The 21,032-nt window shown below is 39.3% G+C and overlaps 1 protein-coding gene across 4 annotated transcripts in view; it reads right to left on the bottom strand.

The window, feature by feature from the left end:
* Positions 1-5,634: 5,634 nt before the first annotated feature.
* The window catches only part of TPM4 (tropomyosin 4), a 38,963-nt gene continuing 23,565 nt past the window's right edge, over positions 5,635-21,032 (bottom strand). For 2 of the 4 annotated variants that reach the window (XM_051972064.1, XM_051972066.1), the window contains 6 exons: positions 20,230-20,347; positions 19,536-19,606; positions 18,245-18,320; positions 14,928-14,990; positions 14,780-14,849; positions 5,635-7,267 (listed from right to left, as the gene is read on the bottom strand). In XM_051972064.1, coding sequence (XP_051828024.1) covers positions 7,185-7,267; positions 14,780-14,849; positions 14,928-14,990; positions 18,245-18,320; positions 19,536-19,606; positions 20,230-20,347 — 481 coding nt within the window. In that variant the 3' untranslated portion in view covers positions 5,635-7,184. Of the gene's footprint in view, positions 7,268-12,687; positions 12,963-14,779; positions 14,850-14,927; positions 14,991-18,244; positions 18,321-19,535; positions 19,607-20,229; positions 20,348-21,032 lie in introns of those variants that run through there. The other 2 variants (XM_051972063.1, XM_051972065.1) reach the window with 1 other exon arrangement.

The raw sequence follows: 21,032 nt of genomic DNA, 5'->3' as shown, positions 1-21,032 counted from the left end.
TGTCTCTGTAATTTATTAACATGAAGAAATTCTGTTAACTGCCCTGGACCACATGTACAAATATACAATAAGCTTGAGGCAGACCTGAGACTTGAACTCATGTCTTCATCAACTCCGAGCCTGGTCCTCTTAGTGCAAGGCTGCATATATTGATTTTATTTTCCCTCCAGTGAATTTGAGTCAGATATTTGAAGTCAGATACTCCCTCCCTTTCTCCTCTTCTGTCTCCCTCTCTTTGTCTTCTCTGTCTCCCTCTTCCCTCCTTCATCCCTCCTTTTTTTCCTTCTTCCCTCCCTCCCTCCCTCCCTCCTTCCCTCCTCTGTGCTTCCCTTCCTTCCTTCCTCCCTCCCTCCCTCTCTTCCTTCTTCCCTCCCTCCCTCCCTCTCTTCCTTTCTCCCTTCCTTCCTCCCTCTCTTTCTCCCTTCCTCTTTTCCTCCCTCCTTCCTTCCCTCCCTTCCTCTCTTCCTCTTTTCCTCCCTCCCTCCCTCCCTCTCTTTCTCCCTTCCTCTTTTCCTCCCTCCCTCCTTCCCTCCCTTCCTCTCTTCCTCTTTTCCTCCCTCCCTCCCTCCCTTCCTCTCTTCCTTTCTCTCTCCCTCTCTTTCTTCCACCTTCCCTCCTTCCCTCCCTTCCATTTTTGGTTCTTCCTTGGTATCTACCAGTCTGGCCCTAATTCTTTCTGACATACTGACTAATAGTCACATCTCCATCCTCAGAGCTTCAGCTTCTAGGGTGATTAAAAAAAAAGTCACTCAACAGTTTCAGTGGATGACATATGTCATCCTACCTGATGACATGTGCAAGTTGTCCCTGCAGACTCTCTGCAGTCTGGCTCCCTTCTGGCTGGTCACCCTTTTTCAAATCAAAGGAGTATCAGACATGGGCACATAACTGAAATATGTAAAACACCCCATGATAAGTGCCTTTGAGAGGTGCAAAACAAATGACTGTGGGAGGGAGATAATTGCCTGTCCCCTTCCTCCCACTAGGGAAAACTTGTTGGAAGTAGAATTTTATTTGAAGGTGAAAGAATGAATTGCATTGTATCCCTGTTCTCATTCCAATTTATTTTTAATGGAACCTTTGATTTCATTGATATCATGAACCAGGAGGAAGGAAACTTATTTAGAGAGGGACCTGCTCTGCCCTTAGGTCTTAGAAGGGGAGTATAAAGAGGTTAGGTGACTTGCCTATGGTGAAGCAGCCAGTTTGAACTGGAAGCTAATTGAACAAAGGTCATCCTGACTCAAGCTAGCTTAGCCTCTCATACCTTCTATTACTTTTGTTTTTATTTTGTATCAGACTCTTACCAACTATAGTTTCAGGGATAAAAGGAATTCATTCCTAAATGAGGGATTCTACCCCAAGCATTTTGTCTGTGTAAAGTGTTGAGGATTGCCTAAAGTATAGAGAATTTGAGTGACTTGTCTAGGTCACACAAATCAATATGTATCAGGAAGCACTTGAACCTGGCCTTCCTGGTTGAAAGTCCAGGACTAACTTATGCTACTCCACCTTGCTTTTTATATCTTGTAAGGTCAATAAGCTTTTACTGAGGCACTGGACTAAACTCTGGGAATACAAAGAAAAGTCAAAACAGTTCCTTGCCTCAAGAAATTTACAATCTAATAAGTGAGAGAATATGCCAATAATTATGTATAAATAAAATATATACAGGATTAATTGGAGATAATCTCAGAGGGAAGGCACTAGCATTGACAGGAGACCCGGAAAAGATTTTTGCAGAAGATAGGATTTTGGATTTTAGTTGGAACTTTAAGAAGTTGGGAAAGCCAGGAGGCAGAGTAGAGAAGGGCAAAGATTCCATATCTTGGGGATTGCCAGTGAAAATGGACAGACTGATCTGTTGGGGTATGGAGCTTTTTGTTTGAGGAATAACCAAGGAAGCTGGCATTAGTAAGGAGATCACTTCTTTGGGGGAGTAAAGTGAAATAAGACTGGAAAGCTAGGAAAGGAGATGTTGAGGACCATAAAACCCAAGCAGAGGGTTTTATATTTTTAATGAAGGGAAGGGGGACAATTTGATGGTATCAGACCTTCACTTTAGAAAGATCACTTTGGTAGATGAGTGGAGGGAGAGTAGGCTGGGGGTCTTGAGGTAGGGTCAATCAGAAGGCTATTGCAATACTTCTGTTGTGAATAATAGGTACTTATAGCAGGGTCATGAAAAGGGTTGTGACAGCGTCAAAGGAGAGGTGAAGGGATATTCCACAGTACTACAACAGATTAGATGAGGGGAGTAAGAATGACATCTATATGGCAAGCTTGGGTGACTGGGAAGATGGTGATGCTCTTGACAGAAATTTAGAGGGAAATAATGTTTGGGGAGGAAATAATGCATTACTATTTTGGACATATCAAGTGTAAGATATTTATGGGGCAACTAGTTCTAGATGTAGAATGAAAGTCAGGAAAGAAGTTAGGACTGAATAAATATGAGAATCTTCTGCACAGAGATGACAACTGAACCCATAGCAGCTGATCACCAAGCAAAAGAGAGTTAGTAGAACCTTTGGGGATAACTGTGTTTAGTAGGCATGATGTGATCATTATCTTTGGAGAGAGCTGTTACAGTAAAGTGATATAGGAAGGCAGATTAGAGTTAGGAGAGAAGAAAGGAAATGGAGGCATCAGTAATAGATGGCCTTCTCAAGGACATTAGCCACAAAAGGGAGGAGAGATGGGATGATAAGTAGGGAGCAGGGACAGATAAAGTACTTTAAAAAGGTTTTTTTTTTTTTTTTTTTAAAGAATAGCTAAGATATGGATATGTTTATAGACAGCAGTCTCAATAGAGACTGAAAATTAGTGAGCATAAGGATGGAGGAAATCTGCTGGAGAAGGTAAAATGGAATGGAATTATTTGTGTACATAGAGGCATTTACCTTGGCAAGAAGGGTCACCTTTTCATATGAGACAAGAATAGAACAGATAATGGCAGAAGGCATCTGAGGGATGTGAGATGAGGAGGGGAGAAAAGTTTTTTTTTCCTCAGTTAAATGTGGCAGCTAAGAGAGAATGAGGAAAGATTCCCTGAGATGTTTGAGGAGGAATGAGGTTTGCAAAAACTACTGTAGTAACTGAACCTATACATGAGGTGTATAGAAGGCAGGGATAACCAAAAAGCTATTAGGATACTTTGGCAATCACCTTGCCAAACTGAGGACCCAATTTTATATACTTATATATTCTCTTCAATACAATGTAAGCTACTTGAGAATAGAAACTGTATCATAATTATTTTCTAGTGCTTGGTACATGGTGGCAGTGCAAGTAAATTGGATTTAAGTGAGAGGGGAGCTGTGAGCAGTCACCAGATTCACTTTCTCTTCCAGAACCATCTTGAGAATGGGAACTGAAAGTGTTATTTTCTAGTGGTAAGCACTAAAAGAATAATAATGGATCCATAGGAATTCAATGAATCAAGGAGAAAGTGAGATCATTCCAGACATAGAAGACAGTGAGAAAAGGAGTTGGGAGAAGGGTTGTTTCAGGAGACAAGGTTTAAGTGCTAGGAAGAGAAAATAGGTATGCAGATACTTTTTTAACAGACAATGAAGGCAGGCTTATTTTCTTCAAGGCACTATGGGAAATGGAGATGAAGGGAAAATGCAGATAAAGAAACTGCCCAGAATCCTGGAATCTTAGTTTGGAAAGGAATCCAGGGTTTGCCTAGGCCAGCAGGCACTGGTTTCTTTTGCATGTACTACTTTGCTGAAAACTGGTAATCCAACTCCAGTTAGAACACTTTGAACTCTAGAGAACCCACCTACTATATTACCCAACGTATCCCAATCTAGTTTTGCTTCGTGAAACTTCTAGGGAACTCATTGTATTACCCAAGGCATCCCAATCTACTTTTGCTTTAAGAAGTTCTCCTGGTTGGGAAGCTCAAGTCTTTTTTGAACTTGTTATCTGCCTGCTGGACCTTAGATGTTGAAGAAAGCTTTTAACATGACTATAATGCACTCATATACTTTCCTCTTCAACTTGCTTGCTTCTGTTGACATTTTTAACATGGAACCATTCTGGATTATTTTTCTGTTCTTAACCTGATCCTGTAGCTTTCTTCAGGATAAATACCATCATTTTCTTCAATCAGTCCTCATAATGCATGATTTCAGGTTTTTTTAAATCTATTTCTTTTCTGCAACTTACCAATGCCCTTCCTAAAATGTGACACAAGAATAGAACACAGTATTCTAGAGGTGATCTGTCTAACGTATGCAGTAAATACTTAATAATTGTTGATTTCTATTATCACCTTCAGAGTCCTGGACAACTTGCTTATCTCTTTTAAACATTTTTATTGACATATTGTTTTTACATCACCTATATTTCTCAATTTGTCCCTCCTTTTTTTTCTCCCTCCCAGAAAAACATCCCCTAAAATAAAGAAAAGAGGGGAAAAAAAACGAGTCAGCAAAACAAACACATCAATCAAGCCTGACATATGGAATGTTCCACACCCATAGTCTCATATCCACAAAAAGCAGTATTCTTTTTAGGTACTGGTATCTTTAGTTTTTATATCATCTGTACTTAATGATTCTCTTTCTTCTCCTCTTTTCAAAAAGCCTTCCCTTTTAACAATAAAAAACCTCTACATTCATTGTGTCCCCACTTTTGCAAAGAGGAGAGGTGAATTTTCATCTCTTTTTAGGGCTATTTGGCCATTAAGTCATTTAATGCAGTCCAAAATTGCATTGGTTTACTGCTATATCAGTGTTGACTCATGGTGAGCTTGCAGCCCATGAAAAAATATCCAGAGTTCTCAGATAAATTGCTACTTGGTCATGCCTGCCCTATATTGTACTTGTTTGTAAAGTTGATTTTTTAAATCTTTAGTGGAATATTTTCCATGTAGTCCTATTAAATTTCATCTTCTTAATTTGGCCAATTTTATAATCTGTCAAGATCTTTTTGCCTTGACTGTTATCACGTGTTAGGTATGCCTTTAACAGAGGAGAGGTATTTTTGTTGAATTGAAATGGAATGCACTCCCCAGACCAACTTAAATTCCAGTAAACTTTTAGTGGTTCTGCCTATTTTCATTTATAAGCCAGTTACATGAAAGATCACAACTCTTTGTAAGAGCTGGAATTTGATACATTCCATTGAATTCTCCCTCCTCTGAATTCTTTTCTTACTCTTACTTTCATCTATATTACATATTACCTTGTATTACTAATTGTATTTAGGTCTTTCTCCTTTACCAGAATATAAACTCCACTAGAGATCATGTTTTCTTTGTAGCTATCTTAGAACCCTACACTTGGAAGGATTTTCAAAAAATGTTTGCGTTAGAGATGAAACAATATATATTATGGCTGGCCATTTTGGTGTTTTGGTAGTACAGAGTAAGGAGAAAATTCCAAATGATTAAGGCAGAGCGGTAATCTATTAGTTTATATTAGATCTACACATAAAAAAGCCTTCTTGGTATATTAGTTTTCAGTGGCCACTTACCTGAAATGGCTCTTACGTGAGAAAAAGCGGATCACAGATGTTTCCATTTATGAGTATACCATTGACAATTTAAGAATTTGGTATTTCTACATCTCCCCCCCATCACATACATATTCACATACTACAACACATTCAAAAACTCAAAAGTTTATGTAAAAATTTATTTGACCAAAAGCTAGAAAAAGGTGATACTATTACATATGATACATTTGGTAAAGATCTAAATGAAAAGCATTGGTTTCATTCAGCTTCACATTTCCTAGTGTGTTTCTGGGTAGTGTGATGCTTAATAAATAGGAATCAGGACTGGGATTATATGCTAGAAGCAGGGTAATTTTTAATCACAACTGTAAACTTGAGTCTTCATATCTGTTCCACACTGTGTGGAATAAGGAATGTTTTAGTACTGAGCTGTACACAAGGTAACCATTTACCAACAACAATAGGTACTGCCTATTTGATTCTCTGAATCCAGTTAAATCAGGTTTTTGGTCTTTATTAAGTTGGTCCCAAAATAGGGATTAAAATCCCTCTGGAATAGAAGAAAAAGAATCTTCCATTTGCCATACAATGTCAGTCTACGAGAAAATCAAGACAATTCAAATTTTATTTTTCCTTTAGTGACGAGACTCCTTTAGTCTTGTCTTTCTAGCCAGTAGATTCATGGACACAGAAAGTAGCATGGAAAACGGCTGGAATCAATGATAGGAAGCAGTACCATGCTAGACCATAAGGGAGACAGGCTGCCATATTAAATTCCACTACATTGCTGGCTGACTTTGTTACAGATGCTCAGCCATACAGAATCAGGGAAGAGAACACATATTGTTCCTTATTTGGAATGAGACATTCAGTTGCTTTGCAGAAGTCAACTCCTAAATAAGAGAAGTTGGCAAAGTACTATATTGGTCCAAATATGGGTTGATCTCACCTAAAATTTTAAAATGAGATCTCTTTTAAAGCAAAAGCAAAAAAAAAAAAAAAAATCTAGGTATACACTGAAAGTAACAGAAATTATAGGGTACATTTGAGTTTTTATACAAGTCATCTATATTTGGACCAATACAAAAACAGAACCTCAAGTATTCATCCAGAAAAAAAAATGTAGATGTTGTTGAAAAAGTATTTTCTCAGTGACTGTTCAGAGGATGTTTGCCCCGAAGTATGGAGTGGGAGGAACGGCCACAATAATTAGGCCATTCTTTGTGGTTTATGACTTCCTAAAGCAACCTTTTCACTGTGGATGGAAAGTCCCCGCCCATTTTATGAGATGTCCCTGCCCTTCTGTAAAATGGCTCAGGGTGACATAGAAAGCTTGTGTTCTTAAATCAATCGAAGCATGATCCAGTAGCTCAGTTGGGTTCCCTGTTATTGCCTAGAGTGTAACAGAATGCCCTCAATCTTGGAGATTTTGGCCTAAGTTAAATACCCTGCCAGCCTAAGGAAAAAAAAATGCAATTTAAGGATAAAAAAAAAAAAAAAGCTAACTAAAAGCCTTAGTGTGCCATTTGAAAAAAGGAACTAGATTTAACTGTGCCCAAAGCCTCTCTGATAACAAATATTAGAGGGGTAATCATAATTTGATTGACATTTCCAGTAAAGAAAAGATGCAATAAGAGAAAAAACTTCTTACAAAGGAAGGGGACAACAACACGGAGATCTTGAATTTCTGGCAAACAAAATTCTTCTTTTTCGATTCATATACAGTTAAGTTCATTTAATGTCTGATCCAGTGTCTGATGTAAGCCCACGTTCTCTTCTTTGGCCTGGGCAAGTTTTTCTAATCAGGATTAAGAGTAGGGGGAAAAAGGTTAAAACACATTTAAAAAAAAATTAAACCCACCCAAGTTTATCAAAAGACCTACTTTGGAAACCACAGTGCTGGTCCTCCCAGGCACAATGTTAAATACATTTTTTGCAGGCAATATTTGTTACTTCTTCCAAATGAGAAGCACAATCCTGTAATTCTTTTTTTTTTCTTTTGAGTACTGAAAATGGTCCTAGAGATGTCAATTGCAAATTTTCTCCACTGAACAGGTATACAAATCACACTTTTATGTATGAGTTCTACTGCATCTCTACATGATGTTCAATACTGAAAGGATGCATGATTTCATTGTTCTAAAAATCTCCCACACAATAGCCCCTTCACATATAAGACAGTTTTTGCAAATTATGGCAAAAAACCCCAAAAACCCAACAACCCCCCCCAACACTTGATGGTTAGCCATCTGGTAATAAATGAGCCTTTCCATGCTTACTAAGGCTGGTCATCAGGTGACAGGCCCAGAATCTCTCATCCATCTCACTCTGAAAACCTTTCCAGCTTGGGTAGGATCAGCTCCATTAACAAAGGCTTCCAGAGGACAGAGTCTCCTCTACACCACAGAAGGGTCAACTACTGAACAAACTAAATATAATCTACTGAGCAAACTAAATACAATCAACCTCCTCTCTCTCCCACTTCTCCCCCAAGTAAGGCAATGCAATGATTTCACTTTTAATTATACCTTAGTCATTTTACTAAAGTCCTAATTTGGTGACACAAATGAAAAAGAAAAGTCCAAGGATTTCCAGTTAGTGCTGTGTTAGAATAAGCAGGAAGAGATAAAATAGTGGTTTGGAAAAGAGGACAGAAAGAAACTCTTAGTGCTGGAAGAATGGAGGCATACTGCAGAAAAAAGAAAAAGATCTGACTTAAAAGTTGAGAGAAGAGAATTTTTTTTATTACAACTATTTAGACTTTCAAAAGTCTTTTGACAATGCTCTCAACTAAAGGTTACTTAAAAAGTTGAGTCATCAGGGATTTGGAGAACTTTGCAAAGGCTACGCAGACTACTGGAAAAGACAACTGGATTTGAAGTCAATGGAATGGCTCTGGATCTTGGTTCTGCTTCTTATAATTTGTACTTTCTGGGCATGTCACTTTCCTTCTTGGGTCTCAATTTTTCATGTAAAATGAGGGAACAGAACTAGATAATCCAAAGGTCCTTTCTAACTTGATAGTTACGATGCTACTATGTTGGGTAATTCCATGGTTTGACCATGGTATGACAGTTGACTTTGGCCACTATCTCTGCATGTGTCCCTTCCTCAATGGGCTCCTCCAGGAAAGCTTTTTTGATCTTCCATTTCTTAGTGATTTCTTTCTTTCTCTTTAAGTCTCATGTCAATCCTCTAACTCCTGACTATGTATTTAATTACCAATTCTTGCACACTATGAATGCTTAATAAAAGTTTGCCCAAATGAATTGTGCCTTGTATTAGTTATTTTTATAGTTCTCATAGATGACTATTAAGCTTCTTGAGGGCAGATACTGGACTTTTTTTTCCCATCTTTGTATTCCTAATGCCAAGCGTAGAACCTTCCACACAGTAAATGTTGGTTGAATTAAATTGAATGTCCTATCTTTTTAGATGATTAACTTTTACAAATTGTGAGAATGCCTGAGTACTAACACATCTTTAATTAGAAAGTATTTTTGTTAGAACTAGTTCTGAAATTTGAAACAGGGTTCAGTTGTTGCAGGCTCCCTGCCCCCCTCCCCCTTAAAAAAAAAAAAAAGTACTGCCAGATGTTGAATTCTGCAAAGTGATTGGACAGGTGTGGCTGCACAATTATTTAAAGAGTAGAGTTTACAGATGTCCAAAAAGATGGAGGACAAATATGTGAGAAGGGCTGGGCTGGTTCTACTTGAATTCATATAAGAAAAAACAGCAAGCAAACCCATCCCGTTTGTTAACTTATCCAAATATACATATATGATGGGAATGGGTAGAATGTGTGTTAAGGATTAGAGCGAAAGAAAATGGTTACCAGGAAAAAGCAACTGGAGCTAAGATGGTGTTTGGGGAGAAGAGAAAGAAACATAATAGAATTTGGGTGAAATTCTACTCTCTATAGCACTTTAAGGTTTACAAAGCACTTTCCTAAAACCCACCCTGTGAGACAAATACATTTACTCCATTTTACAGAAGAAACTGATATTCAGAGAGGGAAAGCTTGCTACACAAGCTGAATAGGACCTTAAAGTCTAACCTGACAAATGAGGACATTAGCCCAAGGTCACAAAATCAGGATTCAGACTCAGTCCTTCTATCTTTAAGTCAGTCTTGGCAGACTGTCAAAAGAATGAGGGGAGACTTCTCAGTCTTGTGGAAGGAGCTTGTAGTCAAAACCCTGGATTTGAATCCCAGCCCTGCTATGTGACTAGTTCTGTGCTAAGTAATTATCTCTAAGCCTCAAGTTTCCACTTGTGCATGTTGAGGATAATTCTCCCGATGGTCCTTACCTTTTGAAGGTACTATGAGGAAAGGACCTTGTAAACTACAAATCAGCACAGAAATGAGAGGCATTCTAGTTTATCTAAGTGGTTCTTTGAATTTATAGGACTTAGAAACACAGAACACAATCTAATTCCTTAAGAGTCAATGGAAAGAGAAAGTCACATTACTCCCTCTCCCCAAAGAACATTGTCACCCCCCAGAAAGAATCATCCCTTAATTCCCAGCATACATTTTATTGGTTCCCTTCCCAATTTTTTTTCTCTAGGGGCCAGGAAATGAATAGGTAAATCTCACTGGAGTCTTAATTTAGGAAGTTCTGCCAACCTAACCAAGACTAAAAGCAGGATTTACATTTCATTATCAATTAAGATTTGTGCAGTGCCTTTTACTAAAAGTGTGCATGAATAAAAGATGAAGAAAAACAAATGAAATGAAACTAAAATGTAGAACTTAGAATACAAGCCCTCTATCCAAGGAACAATCTACCTCCAGGGTCAGACTTGTGCAAGTTAGAACTGGAAGCAGCCCTAGATAGTCTAGCCCAAATCTTTCATATAACTAATATGAGACCTGAGATGGTCCGAGGAAGCGACATGCTTAGTTACACAGGTGAATAAAAAAGCTGAGATTTAACAGGACCCTTGGACTCCAAGTCTTACAGTCTTCAGTACTCACAAAAGCCTGGGGGACATAAAACATCAAACATATCCTAAATTCATTTGGGGGCAGGAGAAGGGTCTCTAAAATTCTGCTATGCCACTGTTGGGGGTTGGGGAAAGGAAAGGGTGGGGATAAGATTGGGAGGAGTATACCAGGGACAGTAGCAGAGGAAGTATAGGCCACCTGCTAATTTCCTATTTTAACCAATTTGTTTTGCTAACTAAGCACTTAGTTCAGGTTTTTTTTTTTTTTTTTTTTAAATCATCCAGGACTCCAAATACTATCCTTTAAATTAGGGGTCCTCAAACTTTTTAAATAGGGGGCCAGTTCACTCTCCCTCAGACTGTTGGAGGGCCGGACTGTAGTAAAAACAAAGACTTTGTTTTGTGGGCCTTTAAATAAAGAAACTTCATAGCCCTGAGTGAGGGGGACCAGCTGTATCTGGCCTGCGAGCCGTAGTTTGAGGACCCTTGCTCTAGATTTTAAGAACAAAAACCCATTGCCCCATCTTAGTTACAATTCTGCATAACACCACCAGCTTAAGGTTAAAAATGTTCCTGCTTTTGTGGTGTCTCCTGTCTTCCCAATTAATGTATCTGAAGCCTCTAGAACTCAGCTTCTTAAACTGTGGGTCTGGACCCCATATGGAGGTTGTCAAATTATGATTTATTATCAGTAAATGATTGGTTCTCATATTTATCTTATATATCATATTAAAATTTATTGGGCAAAAAGAGGTTACAAGTAGAAAAAAATTTAAGAAAGCCTGCTGTAGACATTTGGGAAAATTATAGCAAATTTTTATATATTTAAAAAGAAAGAAGAGGTAAATAGAGAATAGTGGACACATGTTTAATATATATTGAGTTGTCTAGGGGAAGGAGGTGGGGGAACAGAGGGAGAAAAATTTGGAACACAAGGGTTTCAGGGGTGAATGTTGAAAACTATCTTTGCATATATTTTGAAAATAAAAAGCAATTATTAAAAAAAAAAAAGGAGAGAGAATAGTGGATAGGGAAGACTGGCCTTGAAGCCAGGAAGCCTTGGGCTTAAGCTTCAACTCTGACATAACCAGATTTCAGAGGGTGGGTCAAAAACTCTTTATTGCTTTAGGCAATTCAATTGTAGAGATGGTACCCACTTGCACCGGCTGAGGGAATGCCTTCAGCTGGGAGTTTCCCATACCATTGAAATCACAGATCCAGTTCCTAATACTATCCTTAAAAAGAAGCTTCTGGTAAACTTGTTAATCCTTAACCAAATCCTTTCATCACTATAGCTATTTCCTCATCTGTATACCACAGAGATGATGCTACCTGACATTATACCAATGTCACAGGGATGCTGTGAGGAAAACACCATTGCTACTATTAAAAGCATTATAGAAATACAAGCTACTTTTATAATTGTCATCTCACTATATCACCATAATGGCTGAATCCTAGTAAAATTCTGTGTTTAGGGATTTGTGCAAACATGGCTTTAATTAATATTTATTCCAAAATCAGGAAAGTGCTTTGTAAACTTGAAAGTTTAAATCTAAATGGAAATTGTTGGTTTTATTAAATCAACTTTCAGAGAAATGAATCCGAAAAGAGCCCTTTGGTGCCCAAACATGGGACATAGGAAACATAAGAAATAAGGAAGCAGCAGCACTTGAGAGCTGTGTGTGAGTAGGATCCTTCCAGAGTTCCTTCAGTAACCCATGGGGAAGGAAGGGGAGAAGATACCTGGTAAGACTTTTTTAGTCGGGGTAATTAAATGGGCCAACGCATCAAAGGGCTGAGCCAGGAGACTGAGGAAAGACCATGCTGTGGGGGGAAAATAATTACACTCCCATAAAACAAAAAATGAGGAATTGTTAAGGATCATGGCTAAGTGAAGGGGCAGGTCAATTCTCCGAGAGCCTCCACAGCTGTGAATCATAACATCTGAAGGAGTTGCAAGGCAGCCTTCGCAGATGTTCCTTGTGGATTGGGAATGAAATAAATTGGAGGCAAGAGGGAAGAGGAGAGAAGTCAGAGAATGCAACTGCCTCTTAGTCTCCTTGTATCATCATCATCCTCTCACATGAAGAGATCCATTCTATAGGTCTGAGTTAAGACCTCCAGCAGCCACTGGTAGGTGGCTCCCGTATCACAACAGCCCTTCTCTAAGATGTCAAATTACCATATGTATGAGCATGGAAAGAGAGGGTCCCTGGGGCTGGTGCAAAAAGTAGCAAGTGGGAAAATGGGAAAGAAAGAAGAAAGCTTACAGATCCAGACTGCTTGTCTTTATTTTAATAGGCCTTTATAGACATGGTTACTGTTGGATGATGTGAGTGAGCAAAGTAAAGACGGTAAAGGCTAGAAGCCCCCTAAAAACCCTGATCACAGTGAAGGGACCAAATCCAGGCTAAGTAGGACAGGAGGCAGGATGGTAGAGACAGAGAGGAAATGCCTTTTAGAGAGAGGTCATGTCGTTGAGTGCGTGGTCCAGCTCCTCACTGATCGCTTTGTATTTCAGTTTCTGAGCATACAGCTCATCTGCCGAACACAGGGAGCGGTGGAGAACAAACAGGGGAAGGAATGCAAGGGAGAGAATGCAGGGATTGGAAGGAAGCGATAACAAATGAGCAATGGGAGAAAAAAAAAGTGAGGAAAACGTATAAATGAGAGAAAGTGAAAGAAAAACCAAAAGTTCATGAAATAATGTCTAACGTGCTTAAAGTTGAATGGAAGATTTGGTCACTGGAACAGTGTTCCACATGATTCAAACACTTAGCTCTCTCAAGGAGACAAACTTCACCTTCCCAAATTTCTAATGGCACCATTTCATCCAATTATTAAATATTACATGTATACTATATTTTATATAATATTGAATATAGAATATACTTCAAGACACAATAATTATATAATTATTATATATTATATGCATATTGTATAATAACATATCAATATAGGTCATCTTCCTTGTCAAATAGTATAACACTAGCTATCATTTCTTTAGAGTCTATGTTCTCGAATGACAGGGACTATGTCTTATTCCTCTAGCTGACCTCCTTTCTACCCTCAAATATCAAAGAGTACTACTATATAATTCTCTAATACACTTATCATATAATATTGCCTATTATCCATTTTGGTATCATCTCTTTACTTCAGAAGTATCAAACCAAAGTGTGGCCAGAACCAGATTAAAATGTAATTGGGAAATACTAAACAAATTAAAAATACAATGCAACACAGATAATGTTAATTTATGGTTTTCTAAATCAATATCCATTTCTATTTAGGTTTGACACCACTGCTCTACTAAGTTGTGAGTTCACTGAGAGCAAAGATGATGTCTTATTTAAAATCAGTGTTTCCTAGGATCTAGCACAAAACTTTGTATATTGCTGAAAGACCACAACCTGCTCTGAATAAAGCAGCCCATGGTAAATGTGAATGGGGACAAGTAAATGCTAAAGCTAGACCTGGAAGATCACCTAGTCCAGCATCTTTTTTTAAGATAGGAAAAGTTAGATCCTAAGTCACTTAGATAATGGCAAAGCTATTCTCTCTTATTCACATTTAAGTAAGGCCTGAATTCTCTACCCCAATTTTTTCACTTGTAAAATGGAATAGTTTTAACAAGTACTATGAGCTTTAAAAAGCTCATATTCATATATGTATATACATACACATATACAAATATAAATGTACATGCATTCATATCATATTATAATTACAAAGCACCCTTGAATAAAGTATTTGCATGCTTAGTATAGTGCTGGCACATACTATATAAATATTAATTACATTATTATTGAAAAATTTAAATGAAATTTTCCAAGAACTCTGTTTTCAATTCTGCAATCTCTTTTAGATCTTAGAGATTATCTAAACCAGGGGTTCTTGGAATTCATGAATTTATAAAAAAAAAATTTTTTTTAATAATTGTGTTTCAATATAATTATTTTTCTTTGTAATGTCATATATTCTTATTTTATTAATTTAAAAATGTTATAATGAAAAAGGGTTCATATGTTTTATCAGATTGACTACCAAAGGGGTCTATGACAGAAAGAACCCTTGCTCTAGTTCATCTCATATTTGATAGAAGGGGAAACTGAGGGTCACAGAAAGGCAGTGCTTTGCATATTATAGACATTTAACAAATGCCTCTTGAAATGATGAAATTCACCCAAGGTCACCTAGGCAGAACCAGAACATAACCTAGCAGAGAAGCCTTAGTTTGGTAGCTACTTAATGGCAGCCTATTAAGATTTTTATGAAGAAAATGCAATTTATCTGAGGACCTCTTGCCAATCTTCTAGTGAGAGGGATGGGAACATATTTACATGGACATGTCATACCTTCCAGGTCATCAATGGTCTTTTCCAGTTTTGCAACAGTTCTTTCTGCAAACTCAGCTCGGGTCTCAGCCTAGGGAAAAGAAAAATACATTGCAACTAAAGCCAGCACAGGGAGGAAAAAAAAAGTCATTGTCATGAGCAAACTGACCTCTTTAAGTTTGTCAGACAGAAGCTTGATTTCTTCTTCATATTTATCCTCTTTTTCAGAATACTGTTAAAAAAAAAAAAGAACACTTCAATGTGATTTTAAAATAGTGAGAGAAAGAGATAGTTTCCTTATTCCATGCAGAGACCAGCCTCTGAACTAGACTTAGTGCTAGAGGCAGCTCTAACCTGCTGGAATTGTTAAATTTTCAGTGTGAGAGTTTATACTTCAGAAATCAGTAATCACTACAATTTAGAGCTTGATTTTTGTTTTGTTGATTTTTTAGGCTTTTAAAGTGTTAATAATGCCGATACAAAATAAAAGTGCAAGCATACATTTTTATCCCCTTAAAGAGCCCAGTTGTTAAACATTGGCTACTACTCCTGCATTACTCTTCAAGCACTGTTTAAGCTCAGCAAGAGGGCAATAGAAAAGTTAAGGAATAAAGTCATCCCCAAACTACAGGCCTGGGAACTGCAGGTTAACAATAATAATAGTAACTGGCATTTATATAGTGCTTTAAGGTTTGCAAGGTACTTTATATCCAACATCTTGAGTCACAAAATACCCCTGGAGACTTGAGGAGCCATTTAGTCTAATCAATGAGTCCCTTCTACATCTTATTTGAAAAAGTACCATTCAAGGCTCCCTGTAAGACAAGTCTACCATCTTTTAAGATGGCCCATTCCACATCTGGATAGCCCCATGGTCAGAAGAGTGTTCCTCTTACAAAGCCTAGATCTGCCTCCTTGAAATTTTTACCCCTGTTCCTTTTGCCATTGTGGATGGAGTAGAACAAAACTAATCCCTCTTCCACGTGACAGCCTGATGACCTAAAGAACCCCAAGTCTTCTCCAGGCTAACCCCCCCAGTTTCTTCAACTAAGCCTCATGTGGTATGAACCTAGGTTGCTTCCCTATTCTAGTGACCCTCCTTTGGACTCTGTCCAACTTAGCAATGGCATTCCTAAAATGAGGCTCCCAGATAGGAAACCAATGCACCCAATGACCATATTTAAGGCACTTTCACCTCCTTTGTTCTAGAGCTGATACCTCTTTTAATGCAGCCCCCATTTTTCACTTTCTTGGCCATAATATTGACTATTGACTAATGATTTTGGAGTTTACTAAATCCCCCAGATTTTCTGGTTTTTTTTTTTTTTGTTTGTTTGTTTCCAGATGAACTGCTAACTAGTTATATCTCCTTTAAACTGTTCTTGGGAGCTTGACTTATTGGTTCCTAGTAAATACATTTAAATTTTATTAGATTTGGCCTGGTATCAAGATCTTTTACAATGTTCCTTCTGTCATCCAGTGTGCTAGCTATCTCCCAGTTTCATGTCATCTATCAATTTCCACATGTGTATAAATGCCTTTTAACCTAACCCCATTCTCCTCCTGATTTGACCACTTCTCCCCATGGCACCGTTATTCACCTCTGGCTCCCATGTTTGTAACCTTGGGATTATCTCTGACTCTAATCTCGCTCCTTCACTTCACCAAGTTCTGCCGATCCACCTTTGTAATAGCTCTCAAATTTGCCTCCTCCTCTCAGTCCCCACAGTTACTACCCTGGCACAGGTTCTCATTCTCATTTGCTTGGAGCACTGCACGAGCCTTTTGTCTATTCTTTCTGTCTCTACTCTGAGCAGTCATGGCCCCATTTGCAGTTTTCTGGTTAGAGACACTGGCACAGTTTGTTATTTCCTTCTCCAGCTCATTTTACGGATGAGGAAACTGAGACAAACAAGGTTGTGTGACTTCACCAGGATCACACAGTAAGTGTCTGAGATTGCATCTGAACTCTATCTGCTGCTCTATCCACCCCGATACCCTTCTCTCCCAACCCCCAGTCCTATCCAATCTATCTTTTACTTGCCTCCAGACTAATTTTTATGTATGAATCTGATAATCTCACTCTTCTGCTCATAAATCTCCAGTGGCTCCTGGTTGTCTATTTAATACAGTTCAAACCTTGCATTCAAAGCTCTCCATAATCTCAGGCTAACTGACCTCTTAAGATTCCTCGAAATCTACTCCCTTTTAATTACGCTATATTGCAAGCAAACTGGGTGATAATCCACCTGAACATTCTTTACGTTTACCTGGCTTCGTGCCTATTTTTTAGGTCTGGAAGGACTTTCTTCCTCTTTGCCTGCCAGAATTCTGACCCATATTTTAATGTTTCCACCTACCCGAAGCCTCACTGATCTATGTCCCTGTTCCACATTTTCTAAGATCTTGTCTCTTGGACCTCGTGGAACACAATTTGTGTCTACTGTAGTCAATGTGTTTAGTTCTCTCTTATTTCTTATCCTCTTCTTAGGCTATAACTTCACAAGGCCAGGAACCTAGTTTCATGCAAACTTTGTGCCTTGCACGATGCTCTATATATTTAATAAATATTTAGTTAATTAAACCAATCAGAGAAAAAATATTTTTGGAAGGAAGAATTTCTTTATGAAAGAAAAACATCAAAAGAAGCTCCCTTAAGTAGACCATGTATATACATATGTATGTGTATATATGTATATATATTTAAATCACTAACAGCAGTGATATTTGTATATGTACACATATACTCTCATGCGTGTCACACGCACACACGCATACACACAGTCTGATTTGGGATGATCCTTTAATGACTATTTTTTGGTATTTGGGTCATTGAATCCTCTGCCCCCCAAACCTATTTCTGAGGTCTTCAGACTGCTTGGAATCCCAGAGTAGTTACATCTATAGCAAAATGGAATTTCAAGGGACTTGTAGGATTCCATATTCTTCTAAGACCTTTTAGGCTTCGAAAAAGATACTTATAAAATCCCTCTGTTAACTTCTCTTCATTTCAGCTTTCTTATTTGATGGCAATAGAAGATGACATTATAAATCCAGACCATGGAAGTTCCAGATTTGAATACCCTCCTTTATAAGGGATAGAATGGAGAAGAAAATGAAAATCCCATTAGAACGGGAAGCAGAAGCATGCTCAGGGCAAGGTGCACTTTCCCCTTCTTTCCTTCCTTGTTTCCTTCCTTTCTCTCTCTCTGTATTTCTGTTTCTCTGTCTCTCTCTCTTCTTTTTCTTTGTAGTCAGGTTTAAGTGACTGGCCCAGGGTCCCACAGCTACTAAGTGTTAAGAGTCCCAGACTGGATTTGACCACCTGACTCAAGGGCCATTGTTCTACCTCCTGCCCCACCTAAGCTGACCTGGCAAGATAGTTTCTAAGACTTTGGCCCATTCTTTGATCCTAAATGTTTCTCTAACCACAGAGCAAACAAGGTTCAGCTAATCCCCCACTGGAAAACTAGTGGACCCCCTGACCTTCTCAGATGCAGCCTCCAAGGATTTCAGGTTGTTGGTGACATTTTTCAGTTCCTCTTCCAGATCGCCACACTTACTGCACAAAGAGAGAAGCAGAAACTGATGAGACTGGCTCCAGAGAAAGAACACATGCTCTTTTAGGGCAGGAACTTGCTTCTTTTTGTCTTTGTATTCCAGTGCCTAGCTCAATGCCCAGCCTATAGTAGGTACTTTATAAATGCTTATTTATATCTATTCAAGGGTCTTCCTCATCCAGGGGAACACTCTTGTGGTCAAGGCCCTGACAGACCAGCCACCAGCCACAAATTCAGCTACTAGCTGAGGGTTTTCTTTCTTTCCTTTTTTAAAAAATGGGTTTCCTGAGACATACTTGCTACACACTTATCAAAACTGTGCCATACCATGCAAAGGCGTGGCAGACCCAGGAGTATTTGCAGGGCTTCCTCCTCCCCCTTTTAAGAATTTCTGGGCTCTTGCCAAGGGTGGGGCTGAGAGGCTGCCCAGGCATTGTGAAATCAGGACCGATGAATCCCATCCACTAACTGGGACTCAAGTGAGAAGCGAGAACGCAAAAAGTCCATTGAAAGACAATGGTCAGAAATCTGGATCAGGTAGTTTGGAGAAGGCAGAGAAAATTGGGATAAATTAATGAAAACAGATTTCCATTTATTTAAGATCCTGTACTTGGCTCACATCTTATCTGAGGTAGGGAGAGGGTTTTTTTTTTTTTTTTTTTTTTGAGCTGGCTAGATCTGGATCTAGCTTCCTGCTTCCCTTAAAGACACCAAGAACAACAGAAAAGCTGCCTCTCATAAGCTGGACCTGGATCAGCAGCTCTCCATAGATAGTGTCTTAGGGGAAAGGTAGAGCTGCCTGGCTCTTCATTAAAGAAACTAGACTCTCTTGGGGGCCAGTCTATATTCTTTATCCCTTCTTTCTCAATCTCTTTCAGTAGAATCAACATGTGGGCTGATCCTGTCAGGTTAATAAGCACAGACAGCCACGTAGACTACAATTAACAACATACCTCCTGGATCCCAATCTTGATATTGCGTCATTTCCTACTAGCAGTACAGGGTTCTGTAAGGGGGTAGGGTGGGGTGAGGGGACTGCCTATGGGGTAGGTGACCTCAGCTTAGAAGTGGATGAACATCGGGGTTGCAGGCCCCTCAAGGCCCTGCTCTAGAACATATCTGTTCACGGTGGACAAAGAGCTCACTTAGAAAAACCCAGACCTCAGCCATGGCCTGTGTCTGCCACATGCTGGGACTCCCAAGGCTCTAGTACTTACAGCTCTGACACCTCAGCACGCTCTTCTGCTCGCTCCAGCTCACCCTCAAGGATGACCAACTTACGGGCTACCTGCAAAGACAGAACCAAGGTTTGGGCTTCTCCTCCCCTCCTCCCTATTTTCCTAGATACGGTTTCACAATTTCCTTAGGTGGCTAAAAAGACAATAGAGCTTTGTTGTAGTTATCATTAAAATACAGTTTAAAAAGTCATGGCCCTATTTACAACTTAGTCTTAGAGAGTTTCCTGGGGGATACTGCAGAGGGTTATAAAGTTAGTATGTGTCAGAGGCAAGATTTGAATCCAGATCCTCTGACTTCAGAACTAGCACTCTTTCCACTGGATCATGCATGGGAAACTCAACAAAAGCCCTTCAGATCCTTCACAATAGGTTTTATTTAGAAGATGCTACAATCACTAGCTACAAACTGGAAAATGGAATCACCCAATTCTCTAAACAACAGAACCAAATGGCCACTTTGGTGGCTTTACTCCAGCACTCCCCTAGCTGCCAGCTGTTGAAGCCTCTTGTGGAAATGGCTTGTATCCAAATAACTATCTTTGGACAAACAAACATGAAAACATAAGGGGCTGATTCAGCTCACCAAGAGCTTCCTTTAGGAAGGACCCTTCAGGTTCTTTCTATCAACAGTTTCATTTCCCCCATTTCCTGTGACACTGGCCCCAAGACTTACCTCCTCATATTTACGATCAGCTTCCTCTGCGATATGCTTGGCTTCCTTCAATTGCATCTCCTGAATTTCCATTTTCTCTTCATCCTTCATTGCCCGGTTCTCAATCACCTTCATTCCTCTGCAGAGAGCCAACAGAGACTCCTTTTTGTCCAGGCCTTTTCATTACATAATTTCAAACAATAGCCCAGGCCCAGAAATGCACTAACTTAGAACTCAGTTTTAATATGGTAGAGTACAAATAGCAGGGCCTTTGAAATTCAAGTATCAGAGGTGAGAGAACCCTTAGAACATGGGATGTCAGAGCTGGGAGGGCCCTTAGAACCCAGGATGTCAGAGTTGGGAAGGCCCTTAGTACCCAGGATGTCAGAGCAGGGAGGGCCCTTAGAACCTAGGAGATCAGAGCTGGGAGAACCCTTAGAACCCAGGATGTCAGAGCAGGGAGGGCCCTTAGAACCCAGGATGTTAGAGAGCTGGGAGGGCCCTTAGAACCCAGAGTGTTAGAGCAGGGAGGGCCCTTAGAACCCAGGAGGTCAGAGCTGAGAGAGCCCTTAGAACCCAGGATGTTAGAGAGCTGGGAGAGCCCTTAGAACCCAGGATATTAGAGCTGGGAGGGCCCTTAGAACACAGAAGGTCAGAGCTGTCCTTTCAACTGGCCCATGTAGGGAACCCAGCAAAAGCTCTATGATCGATCCTTCACTGCTAATACTATTCCAGCTGCATGTACTTTTCCAGCTCTGGTCCTTCCAACAAAACATTTGAGGAAATGGAGGGCAGAAGAGGAAGTGGCCAGTTTATTATCACAC

This window comes from Antechinus flavipes, chromosome 1, assembly GCF_016432865.1.
Source record: "Antechinus flavipes isolate AdamAnt ecotype Samford, QLD, Australia chromosome 1, AdamAnt_v2, whole genome shotgun sequence".
NCBI lineage: Eukaryota > Metazoa > Chordata > Mammalia > Dasyuromorphia > Dasyuridae > Antechinus > Antechinus flavipes.
The sequence above is the reverse complement of the archived record's forward strand: the minus strand, read 5'-3'. Positions and strand labels throughout refer to the sequence as shown.